The sequence below is a fragment of the Manacus vitellinus genome, unplaced genomic scaffold, assembly GCF_001715985.3.
Source record: "Manacus vitellinus isolate BGI_N305 unplaced genomic scaffold, ASM171598v3 scaffold_25_pilon, whole genome shotgun sequence".
In the NCBI taxonomy this organism is placed as follows: Eukaryota; Metazoa; Chordata; class Aves; order Passeriformes; family Pipridae; genus Manacus; species Manacus vitellinus.
Genome location: NW_021939882.1, coordinates 4,465,116 through 4,485,926, shown reverse-complemented (window position 1 = coordinate 4,485,926; position 20,811 = coordinate 4,465,116). Strand labels below are relative to the sequence as shown.

The following is a 20,811-nucleotide window of genomic DNA, read 5'->3' as shown; positions in this document are numbered from 1 at the left end:
ACACGTAGGTGTGCACAGCCAGCCACCATGGGCAGACAGGCACCCCCATCCCTCCACTGGCAGCTGCCGCAGGCTCGGGTCCATCCTGCTGCCCTGGAAGGGGCAGATCCCTCCTGAGCTCTGCGAGAGCTCCCGCAGAGGCTGATCTCACCCAAAGCCATTAATGTTTAGCTTCTGCCATGTGTGGGTTTCAGTTGGCCGGAAACAAAAGCTCTCGCTATTAAAAGACAGCAGTTTTTGTTCTTCTTGCCATCTGTATGTTTGTGTATTTCCCCTACCACCATAATTAGCAGCTGGGCTCCAGCCAGGCTCAGGGGGAGATCTTAGTAGATGTCTTCCCAGCAATTTGAACAGCTTCATCGTTTCTTTTATGGCTCCCCTAGTGCAGTCCCATCACCAGGATCATCACAGCCCAAACTGACACCCCCAGCTCCCCAGCACAGGCAGCAGGGATGGGACTGCTGTATTCCAAACAGCATCAGCCTTGGCAGCTGTGAGGACCAGCACCCTAGCAGCACAGGTGAGGACCAAAACCCCATTCCATGAAAGGTACTGGGAGGTTTTCCATGCTCCCACCAGCTCTTCAGCAGGGACCCACATCACCAGAGCTCTGCCACACTGATCCAGCTCTCTCTGCCCTCCCTGGAGTGCCCTAGCTGCATACTAGTTGCAAAAACAAGAAGATAAATCAGTGTGGCCCCAAAACCAAACAAAGCCCAGCTGATGTCTGGAATCTCCCTCCAGCTCTGAAGGAAGCTGGTAGCACCATGCCCCACTGGTCTAGGGCCAGCCACATCCTCTCTGCAGCATGTCTCCACCTTCCCTTTCCCCTTCCACTAACACTAAGGCTTGGAAAGTCAGGGCAGCTGGCCCAGGGGTGGTCAAGACTCAACCAAGCCCAAGACAACCTCAGTTTCAATCCCAGGCACACACTGTTAAAAGCCCCCACATGGGTTTTTGGCAACTGCTTCTCTCCTCTTTGCACACCCACAGCCCTGTGCCTTGGGCAGCCCAGGATGCTCCAGAGGCACAGCCTCCTACAGCTGCTCCTGCTGCCCTCATTGCCACCCCCAGCACAAAGACAAGGGCTGGGAATGGCCAGGCACTGCACTGTTTCTGAAGCACTTGTGTCTGAGCAGCACCGGCAGCAGGAAGCCACGATGTGCCGGGTTGTCCGCGTGGGACCACAGGATGGGAACGTCGCTGTTCCTGTAACTGCTCTGCCTTGGCAAACCATATTCTGGTTTCAGGCTGTCTGATAAACAGACTTGAGCTTGCACATACACAGACATCTGCCCGAGGCAAACAGCAGGACAGAAATGAACAAGCAAATTTGGCAAGTTTATGTGAATTAAATGTGCTTTTAATTGAGATTTATAGTGGGGGTTGCAATAGCAATTGATTATCAAAATCAGATTATTTATGGGGGTTTAGCAGCTATACAGGAGATTAATGTTGTTTCCAGAATAAATCCTCAGTAAATGTATGTTTCCCCAGTAATCAGCTAATAACACGTCATCCTAATTATCTCATGAAAGGGACACAGAAATTCTGACAAATACTGAAAAGATACATTGTCATCTGCAAACTGGCACCAGAAGGCCACAAGCTGCACTCTGCCTCCAAACCACAGCTCCACTGGTGTCTTCCCACACCAGACCATGGGCAGGGGATATAGCCTTAGTCCTCTACATGTCATGGGCAAAGACAAGATCCAGGATCCAGACTTTGCCCAAAGGCACAGGGAGGTTTTCACCCCAGGGGCCTGAGCCCAGCCCAGTCACCACAGTCACTTGCATGATGACAGGTGAGAATCTCAAGAGAAGAAACAGCACAGCTCCTAGGATGGAAGAGGAAGCTTATTCCCCAAAGGAAATGTACATATCATGCAACAAAATACAGCTCTGTATTTGTATTTGGAGAGAGATTGTTTACATGAGCACATAGTGACAGGACAAGAGGGATGGCTTCAAAGTGAAAGAGAGCAGGTTTAGATTGAGTATTGGGAAGAAATTCTTGGCCGTGAGGGTGGAGAGGCCCTGGCACAGGTTGCCCAGAGAAGCTGAGGCTGCCCCATCCCTGGAAGTGTTCAAGGCCAAGTTGGACAGAGCTTGGAGCAACCTGGTCTACTGGAAGATGTCCCTGCCCATGGCTGGGGATTGGAATGAAATGATCTTTAAGGTCCCTTCCAACCCAATCCATTCTGTGATTCTACGATTCCTACAGTTTTAAACTCACTGCTGGAGGTGGTAGTGCCCTGTTCAACCCAAAGGGACTCTCTGTGCTGCAGCAGCTCCTCTATTTTCCTTAAGTAGTGTTTGTTCATTAAAAAATATTTATCACTCATTTTATTGAAACATCTCTGGCAGAAAGAGGCTAATAAAGCTGTGCCATGGAGCCAGCCCTGCTAGTGCCTCCCCCAACCCCTGCACAAGGTGCTGCACAGCCCCATTCTGAGCTGCTGGGGGCCACCCTATGCCCTATGCTTTCCTCTCCATGAGGACATGTCACAGGGATGTCCCCAAGGACCTCCATCCCAGGAAGGAGGCTGCAAGACAGTCCCTCTGAGGGGCAGGAAGGTGTCTTGCCACTCCCCATGGCCAGGGCTAGCGCAGGACCACTGCTCTGGGATGCAGAGATGCTCTGGCAGTCACCATGGCAACCACAGTACACAGCCAGGCGAACAAAGCTGACAGCAGAGAAACAGAGAAAGGGAAGAGAAAAGGAAGGTGGGGTGAAGGGGGAAAAAAAAAAAAGGAAGAAAAGCAAATAGTCTAAAGTCATGGAGCAAAGGTTGGGGCAGGAGGGAGCGATGGAGTGGGAAAACAACTGTTGTGGGAGATGGAGACATGCCTTCAGGCTGCTCACCTTGGGGTGACCTCCAGCCAAGTGACCCAGGTGACCATGTGACTGAGACATTTTCTGTTGGCCCCACTGTCCCAGCAAAGGATTCCTCCAGGACATGGCATGTCCCCCTGCCAGTTCCCAGTTCTGAGGCTGTGCTGTGGAGGTCCTGCTACAGTGCAGGAGGTGGCACCTGCTAGAGACCCAGGAGGCTGTCAGGAGCCCTTCCACACCCTGAGGCAACTCTCAAGCCTCAAACTTAAGAGATTCTTAAGGTGATGGATGGGTGGATGCCAGGGCCAGGTTATTCAGCACCTTTCTTCTTCTAGCAGCACAGATGGATTGGCTCAGCTTTTGGGCCACAGCACACCACATACATCATGCTAGTTCAGGGCTCTCCCACTCTGCCCTGGTTTTAAGGTCCAGGCACATTTCTCAGCCCAGCTGTGCCAGCTCTTTGTCCTGCTGCCTTCCAACTGGAGCAGGGCTGCCTGCATCTCCTGAGCCCCCAAGAAGGCATTTTAGGTGTCAGAATACCAAGACCCTTCAGAGTAACAGCCAGTTCCAAGCCTACAACAGTGGGCCATCTCCATGGCTGGTTGTGAAAGGAGCCTGGAGGCACTGGAGGGCAAAGTACAGGACACTTAATTGCATGGCTTGGGACTCACCTGACCCCCTAACCCAAGGTCAGAGTAGAAGGCAGGGGTGCAACCACAAAGACATTGACATTGGCCCTTGTGCTGCAAGAACACGAGCTGCATCCACATGCTCCACTCTCCTTTCTCTGCCCCACTTCAAAAGCAGAGAATTTAAAAACAGACATCAGAGTTTGGGTCCAAAAGCAGCAACTACAACCTCTCTCAGCAGGAATGGAAAATAACATCCCACTTGGCTGTTTATTCTAATGAAATAACAAATCCCAGAGGGAAGCTCCCCCTCTGCTGAGCTGCCCTGAATGGTAAACACAGCCACTTGCAGGCAGAGAGCAATTGCTGAGGTGGTGCCTCAGCCCACCAGTCATGGGGACAAGAGTGGGTACCCAGGGAGCAGGAAGTGGTCAGTGGGGTTTGCTGTACATGGAAACCTGGCAGGAATAGGAGAAAGACTGAGAAAACTCTCAGGAAAAGCACTGGGTAAACCAGCTCAGCCATTTTAGCGATGGGAAAATGAGAGGAACCACTGAAGTGATTGACACAGATGCCACAGGAGCTGCTGGTGCAGGTGATGGGCACCCAGAAAGCTGCTGCTGTGGGAGAGGAGGCCCTATCCCTGCTGAGGCATGGGGATGTCTCCACAGGTAAAAGCACACCTCTGCACCAGAGTGACACTCCCAAGAGGGCTTAATATCCCCCTCAGCCACATTCTGAGCCTCAGCTGGTGGGACATGGGGTTGAGTAGCAACAGGGTCAAGAGATGCCAGTCAGGTCTTGGTGCCGGGCAAGGAAAAACCAGTCTGGGGGCAGTGGGGGATGTGGCAGGACGAGGTACATCCAGAACAATAAACTCCCATGAGCGCGCGAGGGGTTTGGCACACGTAATCCTCTCCCCTCCTCCTTCCCGCACTCGTGCTCTCCTTGGCTCCTGCACACGCCCAGAAACCCGACTTCAAAAGGAGGGGGGGCTGCCAGCGCGGGAAGCGTCAGGCAGGCAGACACGGCTGTCTCCTGCTAAAAGCCTTTGGTGCCTTTCATCAGGGCTGGGGGAAAAACCAGCCTTCAGCCGTCAGGCTGGAGGCAAGTGGCCAAGCCCTGGCATCAGGTCCGGCTGCCCAGCAGCCCTTTGCCCCCGACACGGACCAGAGATTTAACACTCCCTCCTGGACAGGGTGGGTTTAGCCTTCCCCATCCCACCTCCCTGCTCTACAAGCATAAATAAATCCATCTGTGTACAGTAAGCACCAGAGATCCTCTTAACCCTCCACGCTCTCCGTTCCGGAGTCAGGGCTAAGCACTGTCCTCCCGTGCTGTAGGCACAGGAATTGGAGCATTCCTCGTTAACAAACCCATTCATGCAGCTCAACTCACCCACACCGAGGTCACGGCTCCCTTCCCTGCTGAGATGTCCCTCCCAAGCCGAAGCGACAGTCTGTCCCCAACAGCCTCTGGAAGCCACTTCTCCCAGCTCCTCATTAGCGACAATTAACAGGCAATCAGTGGGCCCAGCAGAGCTGGCACTTTCCAGGGAACAAGTCTCTTTTCAACAGGGGAAAATGAACATGTGCTTTGTTGTGCACGCTTTTGGTTAAATGAGCCAAAACCTGCCTGCCAAGGAACAGAATTATTTCCCAAACTGGACCCTTTATGCCACCTGACCAGCCAAGCCGGCAGTGAGGGCTGGGACAGCTGCAAATTTCCTCTCCTGGAGACCCTCAGGTCCCCTCACTCTGGAGACCTGCAGGATGCTCTCAGCAGCCCAGTAAAGGGCAGGCGAGGTGGGAGCAGGGACCAGGGGTAGACATAGAATGGTTTAGGTTGAAAGGGACCTTAAAGATCATCTCATTCCAATCTCCCTGCCATGGAGAAGACCTTCCACTAGACCAGGTTGCTCCAAGCCCCATCCAACCTGGCCTTGAACACTTCCAGGGATGCGACAGCCACAGCTTCTCTGGGCAACCTGTGCCAGGGCCTCACCACCCTCACAGCCAGAATTTCTTCCTGATATCTAATCTAAACCTAGTCTCTGTCAGTTTGAAACCATTCCCCCTTGTCCTGTCACTCCAGGCCTTTGTAAATAGTCTCTCTCCATCTTTACTGAAGGGTCCTACAGGTACTGGAAGGCCACAATTAGGTCTCCCCAAAGCTTCTCTTTTCCAGGCTGAATAACCTCAATTCTCCATCCTTTCCTCACAGCACAGTTGCTTCATCCCTCTAATCATCTTGGTGGCCTCCTCTGGACTCACTGCACCAGGTCCTCCCTGTGCTGAGGACTCCAGAGCTGGGCACAGCACTCATGGTGGGGAGGGTGACAGGCACTCGCCAGCAAGGACTGTGCTGCTGGTTGAAAACCACCCACTGCTCCCCTAGAAGTTATTTCAGACCAGGTGAAAAGCTCCTCAGAGTCCACAGAAGCCAACCAGGGCAAGAGACACCTTTGCACCCTTCCCAAGGAGGAGGCTGCCCCAGAGTTTGGCAAAGGAGATAGGAAGAGACCTCAGCATCCACAGAAGGGGGTTGGACTTGGACTTCAGCTCCCATGCCACAGTGTTAAAAAAAACTGTGGGCTTGAGAAACACAGCGAGATGAGCACACACAGCAGCATGCTGATCCACCCTTTGCGAGAGGTCAATGCAAGGATCAGGCAGCACACAATCTCCAGCTTCACCATTGCCCAGACTGGAGCCAGGCAGGGCCAACCCAACCCAGCCTCTGCTTCCCTGGGTTCTTGCCTAGCTGATGAGGAAGGGGAAAAAATAAAAAAGACAAGAAAGCAAGAGGGAGACAGCCTGGATATGACAGACTGGCGAGTCTGACAGAGGAGTCTTGTTAGCAGCATTTTTCCCTGTAGTTCAAGCAGTGGCAAAGCCAAGGAATGCTTCCCAGGAGCCTCCACCAATGAGTTCATTTGCACAGGGCTCTTTTATTGCCAGTGGCAGAACAGGGGTGGGCAGCAGCACTCCAGGGGCCCAGGAGGACAGATGGAGCAGTGCTGATGGCTCCTGCCACAGGACATGCTCCAATCTCATCCCCCAGGATGGGAAGCTCTTGTTATCTCTCCAGATACCTTTCCTGCAGCACAAGGGGTGCATCTGACTCCACACTGTGCCTGCCAAAGGCTGAGCTTGGGGTGTTTCATCCTGAGGCTGCAGCATCCTGAAGAGAGTTCACACTGCCTTGTGCCACTGGATATTTGGACACAGGTCTGGGCCAGCCAGGGGACAAGAAGGGGCCCAGGGATATGGGGATCAGCAAGGGCCACCTCAGACCTCCACCAGCTCTCCAGGGGAAGGGGGGGAAGGATCTGGCAGATCTCTAAGCTGACTAAGAGCTCTGAGTGCCCAGTGGCTCTGCTGTACCAACTGCAAGCCAAAACAATTAGCATTTCTTGGAGACACTCTGTGTAATCTTCCCTGAGTGATGGGTAGAGCTGCCACAAGCACAGCAAAGGGCCTGGAGCCACTTCCCAGGACCTGGGAGACGCTGTGCTGGCAGTGACGCACAGCAGAGCTGGGCTGTCCCACTCCAGGGGACTCCTGCCAGCAGCTCTGGGACTGCTGCTCCAGCCAGGCACTGGGGAACTGTGCCCTCACTGAGCTCCAGCCCCAGTCCCACCACCATCAGATCTCCCCTCTGGGCCCTGCAAGCTGTCAGGCAACAGAAAGCCAGGAGACAGAGCAGAGAGGCAGCTCTCAGCATCTTTCCTGGAGCACAGCCCAGGTGGGAAAGGCCACTGCAGGGAAATCCAGGGCCAGGACCGACCTCATCCATCAGCTCCCAGGCAAGGCGCTCGGTCTGAGCCTCGAGGCAAGAAAGGAGCACAGATGAGCCTGGAGCTGTTTGGGGAATCACGCAGGAGCAGCAGCTGCAGCCAGCCCTGGCCAGCCATTCAAGAGTCACAGATTATTTTTAACAGCTACTTGTAGAATGTAGTGAGTGCCTGCAGGAGAGACAGCCCAAGCTGATGCTCACCCCATCCCTCTCCCCAGCACGTGCAAGGCACATATCTCACAGCCAGGCTTTTTATAGGGTTTCCTGCTCCCGCTGGGCACGCAGCTCAGCGGCTCGGTATGACCACACCACCCCCTCCCTCAGTAATCACTCACATGCCGTTCACTAAAGTCTTTCCATTCCCTCTCTAGCTGTTTCCTCTTCTCTCCTTATTAGGGATCCACCTACCTATCCATCTTCTCATTCTCTCCCCCTCCGTGGCTATTTTTAAGATGCCATAAAAGCTTTCAACGAGTAGCATCCTCAGGGATGAAAGGGATTTTATATGTAGCCCATCACAAGGAGCCATCACCACATAACTCACCATGCAGGCAGTGACTTTTCTTTTTTCAAAAGCAGGGGAGGGGAGAACAGCCCCACTCAGTTCCTCAGCTCTCCCCGACCAGCTCACCCAGAGCAGCTCTGCCAGGCACCTCCTGTTCCAGAAGGAAAGGATCAGGTCCAGCTCACTCCACTCCCAAGGTGGCAGCTGGGCCAGATGGTGTGGCAACAGTGCAAGTTCTCTCAAGTAGCACCTGGGTGTATGAAGGGATGGTTTTGCTTACTGGTAAGAGGCTCCAAGCTGGGGATCATCCAGCTTCATGCCTCAGCATCTGCCACCAGATGAAGGAGAGCCTCCTCGCTGAAATGATGGTTGTGGTTCTCCCTGTATGCCCACATACATGGAAGCTGCTCTACTGCTTGGTTCATGGTCAAGAGCTGAGGGAAATGTCAGCAAAACTGTCTCCAAAGGCACAGCCTGCCCCAACTACCAAGTCTCTGGCCACAGAGTCTGGACAGATAGGGAGGACCAAGGTTTTCCTGATCCATACAAGCACCACACCAACATCACGAATCCCTCTTTTCTCTCCTTGATCTGGTCATTCCCTGTAGAATAGCTGCCTTCCCCTTCTGCCCTAAAACTCTGGCCAGAAACTTGACACACATGCCAAAGACACCCCCTTACCCTGCCCCATCCACACCACCTGCACCCCAGCGCAGCCTGGCAGGAGCCAAAAGCAGGTTGCTGCATCTCTGCCGCAGGGGAAGGAAGGCTCCCCGGCACAAGCTGTCACACTGCCACTGCCAGCGAGGTGTGGGCACACTGACCCAGCCTCAGGACACAGCCTCGGCGGCTGCCAGCTGGGATTAGGCTGTGCATAACCTGAGAGGCGTCCCGCGGCGCGCTAATGCGATGACACGCTCGGTGTCACCGGCGGGACCCGCGGGAGCACTTCTCACCACGGGCTGGGTGTGCCCGCGACGGAGGCACCGGGTCCCCAGGAGCCTGAACTTGGTCACATCCCTCCCAGACGATGCTCGGGTGACGTGGCTATTTATAGCACACGGGAAGTTAGAGGGAGCTCATCTTACCTTGCTCCACCTTCTTCATCCTCCGAGCAGCGGGAGCTGATGCGGAAGGTGCGGAGGCAGAGGGGGAAAGCGGGAGATGGGGAGGGACACCCCAGGGCACAGCACAGGGAAGGAGGGTCTGCAGGGACCAGCGCTGAGCCGTGATCCGAGTGCAGAGGAGAGCCAGGGAAGCCTGTACTCTATCACACTCGAGGGCTGCTGCGATACGAGCAGAGAGAGAGAAAATCCGGAGCAGAGCTCCTGCTCAGGAGGCAGCAGAAGCCGGTGCCGAGCTGCATAGCCATGACCTGTCTCCCGTGGCCCTGCACAGGTTTCTGCCCCACGTGGGCTGCATTTGGGCTGGGTGATGAGAGCAAGTGGGGTCTGCACCACCCCTGGAGTGGCTCTGGGACCTCTGCTTGCTCCAGCCCCCACTTCTGTGGGCTTTGGCTTCAAGGAGAGCCTTCCCATGCCTTAGCTGTACTCAGCACCTGACCACTGATCTCTGGTTCACTGTGGGTACCTGCTGTAGGTCCTTCTGGGAGCCCAGAGATCTCTTTGCTCCTGTAGTCACACACAAGCATCCTGGATGGTGCAGACCTTGCAGCCACCAAAGCCTGCTGAGAAAGTCACTCACTGCCCCAGCCAAGCACTGCTGCAGCCAGTGCAGCCAGAGGTTATTTTACCAGGAAGAGCCCCCAGTGATCCAGTGCAGCAGGAGACAGGCAGGGCAGCAGCAGCTGCCAGATGAACCCTGACCCAGCTCTCCCTCTTGGTCAAGGCAAGGAAGCCCCTTTTTTCAGAGAGGGGTTGCTGGTGGGAGGCAGCTGCCTCTCATGCAGCTCTGGGGCACGGATGGGCTGCAGCTCCCAAAGCACAATAGAAACAAGTTTCACAGGCAGCTTCCTTCCCTCCTCCTTTTCTAATGCTTTTAGCAGGGAAAGGTCCTTGGCAGGAGGTGAAGTACAGCCTTGGGCCATCCACCCTGCTGGGGACCCTCTCTGCCTTCACTGAGAATCCAGGCTGGGGAGCAGCTGTGCCTGGGAGATTCCCACCACAGTGCTCAACAAGTCCCAGCAGCTGCTGCTGAGCCAGAGAGTGACCCACCCAGTCTTCTACTAACTTTAAAAACAGCTCCCCTTCACCACCAAGTGCATCTGGGCTGGGTAGGGCTCCCTGGGACACCTCTGCACAACAGGGTCCCGGGGGTGCAGGGGGTGGATGTCAGCAGAGAAGCAGCAAGATCTTGGAGAGTGATGATTTACAAGAGCACGTAGTAACAGGACAAGAGGGATGGTTTCAAACTGAAAGACAGTAGGTTTAAGTTAGGTTTTAGGAAGAAATTCCTCCTTGTGACACTGTTGAGGCCCTGGCCCCGGTTGCCCAGAGAAACTGTGGCTGTCCCATCCCTGGAAGTGTTTAAGGCCAGGCTGGATGGGGCTTGGAGCAACCTGGTCTCATGGAAGGTGTTCCTGCCCATGGCAGGGGCTTGGAATAGGATGATCTTTAAGGTCCTTTCCAACCCAAACCATTCTGTGATTTATGATCTCCAGGGTTGGTAGTACAATTGGGGTGCTGGGAAGGACAGGCAGGGCCTTGCAACGTGCCTTTCACAAGCAAGATGCTACAAAAGTGTTTCTGAAGGGGGCTGTACCACAGGGCCTGGCATGTGGACTTTGGAAGCTCACAATGAGTCCTGGTTTACATTATGCCTGTCTGATCTCTGCAGCCTGGCCATGTGTGCTGAGAAACAGTCACATAACTCACTGCTGTGAGAACAGGTCAAAACCTGAAACTTAAACTTTGATTGCAACGGACTCAAGCTGGGCTCTGGGACTGGCATTGTACCAGCAAAGCCCTTCTTGCCCCAGAGCACTGTAGTGCTCTCCAAGATGTGCCATTTGTTGCCAAGAAAGAACAGAAGCCAACGGGATGGCTTCAAAGCCTCAAGCACCTGCTCCCCTCTTACACTGTCCTGTTCCTTAGAGAAACATTTCCCCAAGGAATTGTCCTTGTCCAAGTTGTCCATTTGTTCAAGTCTCAGAAAGAAGATGATTCAAAATGGAAATGGAGTAAAATGTCCATGAACAGAAAAGCAAATGATGCCTGGGGCTCAGAGGACCTTGCCAGGACAGAAAGGGCAAGAAGAAAGGAAGGTCAGACGGGCTGCGTAAGGAAACCAGAGTACCAGCTCCTTTTTTTTTTACCCCGATCTCTGCCTCAGGCAATGGAGAAAGCACATCAATTCCCAGGCCAGGGCTTATGGCTGATACTGATAAAGCACTCAGAAAAACTATACCTGAGCTGAAAAATGCACATATAAACTGTGGGCTATCAAACACCTGAGCCACCACCAAATAAACGGGAACTGTGCATAGATCAGCTTGGTCCTCTTAATCTTTAAGACAGCCCTTTCCTAGAAAGCAGGACATGTCCACTGGGGCTGTGCAGCAGTGCACTCCAGCTCTTCTACTTCCCCAGTGATGTACTGAGCCCACAGACTCCAGAAGCAGAGTTGCTGGGCACAGGAGAACTTGGGACAGTCTGTCCTCCAAGCAAGAACCACCTTCCCTGCTGCAGGCTGCCAGTCACCCTGCCAGCCTTGCCCTGAATGGCTCACAACCAAACTCCCTGAGCCTGAGGCATCTGGACTTGGGCTCTGCCTTCCCTATACCCACTGTGGTCACTCCTCAATCCCTTTCATCTTTCAAAGATGTCCTTCTCCCACCCAAGTTCTTGCCATCACCAGTTTATCCCCAGGATACTTTCTGGAGGTCCTGCAGTGCTCACAACTGAGGCACTGATGTATTTAGACTAAAAATATCTAATTATACATTCCAACCACTTCCTTATGGCACCATTATGACAGGACTGCAGGGACTGGCAGCAACTTGGCGGGTTTGCCTTCCCTCCTTCTCAGCTTTGCAGAGAGCAAAGGCAGCACCACACGGACTCCTTGCTGATACCAGGACAGCCTGTCATTAGTCCAGCCTGCTGGCATCACAAATACCATTATCTGGCTAAACCAATCATCACTTTATCACTAGAAAATGTGCTGTTTATTTTATAAGAGCATGGTAGGCCCTTGAAATAATTCAATTGCTTCAACTGATCTTACAGCACGCACTCCACTGGCCTGCAGGGCCACTTTCCATGGCTTCTGCTCTTCAAAGGGCAAGCTGCCAAGAAAAAGGGTTTGCAGGAGAGCCTGAACGAAGCTTGGGGAGAGAACAGAGTCCATCCACCAGCCCGAGGACAAAGAGATGCTGCCTGGGATCTGAATTTTCTGGCACCTAAGCAAATGCAATGGATGATTGTCCCTTTGCTAGGCTGCCTAAGAGAACCAAGGGGACAATTTGTATCTGATTGTTTGTGGCGGCAGAGTCAGGCTTGGGCATTAATTGAGAGGACCAAAATGTGGGCAGAGAGTTTGGGAGTTTCCCTTGGTGCCCAAATTCTGCAAAACACACTGCTCATCACATCAACAGGCTGATCCCTCTGGATTCACTGCACTTCTGAGCACAGAAAAAAAACCTCCGTGTCCTCCTCAGCAGGTCCAGCCCCACAGGATGGGGAGACCTGGTGAATCACCCACCTGCTGAGCAGAGCTGGAGCTCCCAGAGATGTGCAGCACCACGTGATTCCTCTTTAATTACACAGGGACTTAATAGAGTTTGCTGGTAAACACCTTGTAACCACATGTGCCTGGAGATTACTGGGTAATTATGCTTAGTGGATCACGATGTAACAGGGAGCATGATTTAGGAAAGACAGAAATAACCAGGCAAACACACTACATTCGTCAGTAGCTGTCATGCAGCCTTCCTGCCCCAATGCTTAGCTGTCCAGCCTTTCTTCACGTCTCCTTCCCTGGCTTTCTGAGAGTAGGGGAGCCCCTCGGCAGGAATTTGAGAGGTGCCAGGGATTGGGATGGTCTGGGGAAACTTTCCACTTGGCATTCCAAATCCCCTGCAAGAGCTCTCCACGCTCTGACAGGCTGTCAGCTGCTCAGAGGAAGAAGGATGGAGGATAAACAGTATTGGCTCACCCCACCCTGACTTAGTTTGCCACAGAGACAGATTCTGGCCTTCCTTTCCAAGGGTGCATGCTTGACACAAAAAGGAATCTGGAAGATCCCTGGTTTGTGAGCCAGTCCCAATCACCCACTGCCACACTGATCTAGATCCTGCCAAACCTGGTTTGACCCAGGAGTTCTCCAGGGTTTCATGTCCCCAGGAGTTGTGATGCTGTTGCTCAGACCAGTGTGGCCCAGAACAACAAGGGGCACCTTGCTCCTGACAAGATCAGTGCCAAGACTTTCAGCAGCCCCTCTCCCACCCCAACAGAGTTGGAGCAAAAAAAAAAAAAAGAGATGATGTGTAAATCCCATGGGGCCCACCGGGATGACCCCTTCTCACAGACACCAGTCACTTCGTGGACCTGCAGCACCCAAAACTGATGGCTCCCTCCAAAACAGCAAAAGGGATTATTCACACTCACTTCAGAGAGTCTTAAATCCTCTGGGCAATGACAGCTTCAACCCTTTGCCTTTTAATGAGCACAAACACAGCATCAGTCCTGTTAAACTCTCTGCACAGATTCCAAGGGAGGTGTTGAATGCAGACATAGGAGATTTTAGGGGGTGATTTTAAGGGATGTTCTCTTGGGCAAGGGTTTGTACTACAAGCTCCAGCTTCACTGGAAATGCCAAGCAGCACTGATAGGACTGTTTACTAACATATGAATTAATTTGCAACCAATTAGTAGTGCTAACCAGAGTGAGAGGCAGTGGTAGCATAGCTAATGTACATACCAGCACTGTGCCCTCCAAATGCTCACTGCACACCCAGCCAGCACCCCCTTGCACCCTCAGGGCCATCTGATCTGCTCTGCAGCCTCGGGATATGAGTTTATGCCTGAGATCAAGGGCTTTTTCCTCTTCATCTTAAAAGCAAGATTTCTATATGGCTTAGCCTTCATTATGGGAGAGATGATGACATGGGGCCTCCAACCCTGGGCCCCATACCAAGGTGAAAAGCAAACCTCTGTCCACTCAGCAAGTGTGCTGTGCATGGAGCATCTCCAGAGATACATCTGTAGCCCAGCAAATCCTGCCCAAGGCTCCTGGAGGCTTCACAGATAGCTTTGCTCAAGAGCATGGCTTGAGGCCAGCCATGGCCCACAGCCACAGGTTTCCTGCCTCACATCAACCTCAGACAGGAGAGAAGTGTTAACAAAATGCACCAAGCAAAATGGAAAGGAGTGGTGGGAATTCACAGATCAGATGGTGGCATTTTATCCTCAGCTGCAGCATCTCATCAATTTGCCAGCCCCAAAATTTTAGTGCTGCAGCCACAGGTACATCTGTACATCATCAGGCTTTGCACAGTCTGGCTTCATCATCTATCCTCCTCCTCTTCCAGTGCCTCCCTCTCTCCTCCCATCTGCACAGGCAGGGTCCTCTGCACCAGAGGGAGACCAGACTGGGGAGGCTGGAGTGTCCCTGAGCCTGCTGGTAGATCCCATCACATCTGAGCTCTCAGTCACCACAGGGGATGGGGGTAAAAACATATAAAAAGTCAAAGAACAGAGCAGCAGAGCTGGCAATGCCTGGGAGGGCTGGCAAGCCTCTGACAACAAGTGGCACCAAGCTCACCTGAGCCACTGGACACTTTTTGAACCAAAGGGGTACAAAAGGCATGGCAGGTCACAGCCAGGGAGCATCAGTGGAGTGGAACAGAGATGGTACAGAGAACACTGACACAAGGATCCTGGGCTTTGTTTTTTTTACTCATGGAGAGACAGATTTGAGGGATGCAGGCTGGGAAGGGATGTGCAGAGCTCGGCGAGGCAGCATCAAGAGGGGAGAGACAGCTTTTAGCAATGTTCACACCAGCCACAGAACATGCTGACGGGAAGAGGTGGCCCCACACCCCTGCTCACAGAACCAGCTGGGAGAAGATCGTGCCATTGCTAAGAAGAGATGAGCCAGCATTTGGGTATGGCAAAGCCCTGCTTTGAGAACCTCAGCTACTGGGAAAATGTCTGGAAGCCTAACGGGGCAATGCCCACTGCCTTGCAGGGTTTGCACACCCCTTCTACCTAGTGTGGTCCCAAAGGGACAAGGAATAATCCATAAATAATCAGCCCACGGCACAGTAAGTGATCAAATGCAACAGAGTTGCCAAACGTTTACTAAAATACATGGCTACTTAGAACGAGGTAATGGCAATATTTAAGTAAAGACTGCAAAGCCATCCAAAGGGCTGGGCAACAGCCATGGGAGCAGCCTGCTGCTGGTAAATCCAGAAGCTGAGGCACAGCTGAGTGAGGTGCCCAAGGCCACAGAGCAAGGCAGCAGCAGAAGGAGGAGCAGGTCCCAAGGGACTCCCAGCCCTGTGCTCACTGCCTGCCCAGTGGCCTCCTCCCGTGAGTCACGTCAGAGCAACGGGCAGGCAGCACGTTTAGTTCCCTGGCATCTTGCTGTGTGTGGGAGGACCCAGCTGAAGGAGTTTTGCAGCACAATCAGATAGTTATAACACACCAGTGCCATAAACAGCCCTTATCTCCATCAGCAGCTAAGTCAGCTATTAAGAGCTGGAAAGGAATCTCAAAAGGAACCAACACGCATTTGTCAAAATTGGCTTAGAGGAAGCTTAACAGTCCCACCTGACCACAGTGGTCACGACACTGACACCACAGCCCTCTCAGCACCGGACCAGAGCTCATCACCCAGAGGAGCAGAGGGAGGACCCTTTGTTATCAGGCATCCTGCAGGCTCAGAAAGAATCAGTCCCTATTGTTTCCTACCTGGGCAGCGCCAGCCCTGGTCCCCCGGGAAGGGGGCTTGCTCCTGTCCCAGGTGTGGCTTGTGCAAAGGGCACCTGGAAAGTTTTCTTGCCTCTGACACAGCCCAACAGAGCTGGAATCACCTGTTCTGTTGCCTTGCAGCGTGCCAAGGCATTTTTCACGGTGTTTTGCTTGGGAACCACCCCAAGCCCTCGGATTGAGAAACCTCAACACGCCAGTGCAATAGAGAAGTTGCTGCTCTGCTGCTTTCTGCCTGGGGGAGTGCTCTTCCCTTCACACAGCCTCCAGGACCCACAGGAGAGGGGAGGGGGGCTTCCCTGAACAAGTTATCCCAGGATGAAGCCCCTCAGGTGGCCATCAACATCAACTGCTTTGCCTATGGGCTCACTGCTTTTAAAGGAAGGGATCAAAGCTGTGCCAGCGAGGTGGGTACAGCTGTCACACATCACATCGGTGAGGAAAGAGAAATTAATTGTGACTTGATCAAACCTGATCAATCCTTCCAGACTTTGTAACAAGGACACAAAACCAAAAGTGACCAGACTAGTACCAGGTGCCAGGTCTCATCTTATGCAGCACATTTCCAAGCTCTGCTTCTTTAGAAATTCATACATAGCGCATGAGTGCCTCTGTCCCTGTCTCACACGCACAATAGAAACACCCACATCCCCAGCTGCAGAAGGTTCATGTTTTTCAGTATTGCACCTGTGCTTTGCTCAGGTCCCTGGTTTCTGGGTCCCTCCTTACCCTGCTCCTCCTCCCCATCGGCTCCTTCCCGCATGTCCGTTTGTCCACAGGCACTGGCAGCAGCAAGTGAGCCTGCTGCCTGTCAGAGCGCTCCTGGCTCCCTCTCACCATGTTGCGTATCGACATTTTAGTCGATGATCTGCCCTCCAAACCCCAGAAATACAAGCCAAGAAAAGTACTCAGTGGAGATAAGCACCACGGCTCAGCCCACATGAAAGACAGGCCAGGAAAGCCAGACCCTGTCAGAAAGCAAAACGCAGGCAGGAAAATAAACCAAAATTCCATCCCACTAGGCTTGTCAACGCTGTTATGACATTTTCTTTCCAATTCCTCCCAGCCAGATCGGCGCGGTATCAGCCCCATTCCCACAGCGAAGGCAAGAGGAAGCCGTACTCACTGCTAGTGCTCATCCTGCCGGTCCTCCCCTGTCCTTCTCATCCAACAAAGGGGCAAAGATGCTCTTTAAATCCGCTTTTCTTGACGGCCCCCGACCGCGGGAGGAGGCTGCCTCTCTCCTTTCCCAGAAGAAATATTTCCGTGCGATCCGCCGGCTATCACATCCCACGGAGGCTCCCCGATGCCGCCGGTTGGTCAGGGCTGGTCCCCAATGGCTCGCGGATGGCACAGGTCACTGGCTGCCGGCGGGCAGGGCTGGGGCGCCGGCGGGGAGGGAGGGGGCGCCCGGGACGGTGCCCCGGGCGGGAGCCGCGCGGAGCCGCGGGTGCCGGGCAATGGCTGTGTGTCGTGGCCATGCACTGCGGAGCGCGTCCGCGGCGCTCCGCTTATAGCGGGTGGGAGCAGGCAGCGCCCGGCGACCGCCGCACCGCCCCCGTCCGCCCGCCCCGGCGGCATCCGCCCGCGGCCGAGAGCCGGGCCGGGGACCGGGCACGCGGAGGCGGCGGCTGGCCGGCGACACGGACCGGACACCGGACCGGGACACGACCGGGCACCGACCGCCAGCATGGATCTCGAGCGCGGACCCGGGATCGCACTGCCTGTCCTGCCTGCAGTCTTGCCCGCTGCCCTGCCCAATGTCCTGCCCTGTCCTCCTGCCTGCAGTCCTGCCCACTGCCGTGTTTTGCCTTGCTCTGCCATGCCCTGCCCGCTACCCTGTCTGCAATCCCGCCTGTTGCCCTGCTTGCTGCCCTACCTGCAGTCCTGCCCACTGCTATGCTCTGCCATGCCCTGCCTGATGCCCTGCCTGCTGCCTTGCCCTTCCTGCAGTCCTGCCCACTGCCCTGCCCGCAGTCCTGCCTGCAGTTCTGCCCGCTGCCCTGCCCTGCCCTGTTCTGTCCGGCCCACAGTCAAGCCCTGCCTACTTCCCTGCCCTTCCAGCTGCCCTGTTTTCAATCCTGCCATCAGCGCTGCCTGTAGTTCTGCCTGTGCCTCTGCCTGCAGCTCTTAAGCCCCTTGGCTGGTCCCTCCATGTTACAGGGCTCCCACCCAGCCCTGGGTGACACCTGCTGCCGGCCCCACACTGCTTACTCTCCCTCTTGGCCCTGCAGTGCCTCAGCATCCAAGAAATTCCGTTCCAGGATAGAGGCGGGGGGAGGCGGAGGGATACAGTTTATGAAGAAAACTGAATTTCCTCTAGTGCAAGGGTTCCCTCCCGCAGCTGTCCAGGCTGGCACTCATGGCTCTCCTGGCAGCCTGAGTGTCTGTCCCACGCCAGGACCAGAGAGGGAGCTGTGGGTGTCTGCATGGCTGCAGGATGGAGAGGGGGCTTTCCTCTCGATATCAGCAAGCAGCCTTCTCTGCTGGCATCAGGATTCCTGGAAGGGCTTCAAAGCCCTCAGCTCCTTGTTTTGTCGGTGAGACGGCTCTCTATCAGTATAAAGCCATACCCAGGCTGCTCCCCAGGCGCCTGCGGAGATGGGGCTGTGCCCGCCTGCCTGTGGAGCCCCCGAGAAGCTGTGCTGTGATTCCAAGATGTGAGCTAATGAAAGAGGTTTTTCATGCAGCATGACAGGCGCCGCATCTCTCCCGCTCCTGGGGCTGGAATGCCGCTCAGAGAGGGCCTTTTGCTTTCCCTTTCTCTTGCTGTTTTATTTGCGGCAGCAGATGTTCGCGGTGACGTGACAAGACAGGTAGCTGGTCGCGTGAGCTACGCCTGTGCTGCCAGTGATACAGCCTGCTCTCTGCAAGCCCTGCTGCCTGTCCCCTTTGGCTGTCCCCTCCCCAGCGGTGTCAGGTGGCTGAGAAGAGCAGGACTAACAGTGGGGGCGGGAGCCTGGAAGTTCCTGTAGGGCTGGGGGGAACGGAGCTGCTGATACAAGAAGGGTGGAGCATGTAGTGACAGGACAAGGGGGAATGGCTTCAAACTGAAAGAGTAGTTTTAGATTAGATATTGGGAAGAAATTCTTCCCTGTGAGGGTGGTGAGGCACTGGCACAGGTTGCCCAGAGAAGCTGTGGCTGCCCCATCTCTGTGAGTGTGCAAGACCGGGTTGGATGGGGCTTGGACCAACCTTGGATAGTGAAAGATGTCCTTGCCCATGGCAGAGGGGTTGGAATGAGATGATCTGTAAGTCCCTTCCAACCCATGCCAGTCTATAATTCTATGATGATTCTATGATACAGTCCAGTGGGATGGCTTGAGCTGTCCCACAGTGCTGATTTGGAGCCCTTTGTGCAGTTTCCCTGTGCCTGAGGACTGTCCAGGTGTCCCCTTCTCAAGGGGAGAGCTCAGGACCCCCTGCTCATGTGTCTCGTATCAATAACACCCATTCGAGGAGTCAATAAAGCAGACACAATGTGAGCTGGTCCCCACGGTTCAGCAAACTAATTGAGCTTCTTCCACTGACCTGGTTTCCAAATCTTGTTAACTTGCTGCCTTCAGAACAACTTGAAATTTCAAGCACAGACAGGCTGGGATTGCTCAGGGGGCAGTGCAGAACCTCTTCTCCTTTGTCCCCTCCCAGCTGGGTGGTCCTGGCTCTGCAGAGCTGCACCGTGGGGAAGGGGGAGTGGGCACTGCCAACGAGGCCAGTGGGCAGGGTCTCAGGTGCTCCCCATGGTGGGATCTTTGAGTTTTGGTACTGGTGAGATGGCAACAAGGAGCTCTAATCCTCATCACCTCCCCACCTCAGCCAGCAGCTCCTGAGAAGGGAGTTGACCGTGTCCACGCTGTGGGGCAACGGCTGGCGCCCCTCACCACCAACACTGTCCCAGAGTGTTTTGGAAATCCCATTTCCTTTTCTTTGTTTGAGGAAACTGGCTGCAAAAGCTGCCATAAAAGGATGTTAGGGATGCCTGAGACAAGAATTCAGAAGCGAGGAAATGTCAGGATGTTAACGCAGCCTCCTTTCATCCCTTTGTGTCTGTGCACTGCAACACACTTTTTCACAGCAATTATTAGATGCGTATTTTTCCCACAAAACGCCTGCTTCATTCAGCACCTGGCATGTCCCACAGAGCTCAGGCTGGGAAGAGGAAGGTGCTGCCTGCAGGACCCCACATCATTCAGTGAAAACAGATACAGTAGTGATGAGAGTAAGAGGACAGAAGGAAAAAAAGTGCTAATTTCATTTCATTTTGCTGATGGCTTCCCTGGGCACTGGGTTTCTTATCCCTGCCTCCGTGCTCTTGTGAGATACTGAGAGTCACCTGAACCAAACATTCCCCCCCCGGGGGGGGAAACTCTGTTCCTTCTTTCCCTGATGCCTGACTGGAACACCAGCTGGAAGAGGTGGAAGTATCTGACTGCATGGGGAATCACCAGGAGTTGGGCTCAAAATGTATCTTTTGCTACACCAGCAGCAGGAATTCTGAGAAATCAGACTCACCGCCTGTCCCGCTGGAGGCTTGGGAAGCCAGCAGCTGTGTGTTCCCACGTGAGGAACCATGTGTGTTCCCATGTGCTCAGCCACTGTGCCTGTGAAGGGATGTTGGTCCCCAGGGCTGGAGGGCAGCCCCCATCCTGCCCCCTCAGAGCAAGGTGTCTGAAGAAAACCCCCAGGGAAGGGGCTCTCTCCTCACTCCTGTGTGACTTGGGGACCAGGTGAGGAATGGTGAGGCTACAAGGGAAATATTGGATAGCAGGTCCCAAGGCCAGGAGAGACAGGGTTAGGAGAGGTCAGAGTGTTAAAAAATCATATAAGATCCCTGTCCTCAAGGTGCACGGGGGGATGGTCCATCAGCAGCCTTAGCTCTGGCTTTTCTGGTTCATTTGAGGCCGTAGCATCCCTTCCGGCACACCCGGGTACAGACACACTCACATACATGTTTGCAAACATAGACCAGCTTTCAGAGATCTACCTGTAGGAGCCCCAGGCTTTCCACCCACTTTCTTTCCCCTTCAACTGGAAGTCATTTTGGTGCACAAGCTTTGCTGCTGGGCACTGAGAATCACTTGAGGAGTGGAAATGCCTTGGCCAGAGATCCCAGCTGCAGCCCTTGCCCCGGGGTGCTGTAGCA

General features: G+C 54.1%; 1 protein-coding gene across 2 annotated transcripts in view; it reads right to left on the bottom strand.

The window, feature by feature from the left end:
* Positions 1-16,981, bottom strand: part of ABLIM3 (actin binding LIM protein family member 3) — a 53,038-nt gene extending 36,057 nt beyond the window's left edge. For both annotated transcript variants that reach the window (XM_018073661.2, XM_018073662.2), the window contains exon 1: positions 16,795-16,981. In XM_018073661.2, coding sequence (XP_017929150.1) covers positions 16,795-16,807 — 13 coding nt within the window. In that variant the 5' untranslated portion in view covers positions 16,808-16,981. The remainder of the gene's footprint in view (positions 1-16,794) is intronic.
* Positions 16,982-20,811: the final 3,830 nt, after the last annotated feature.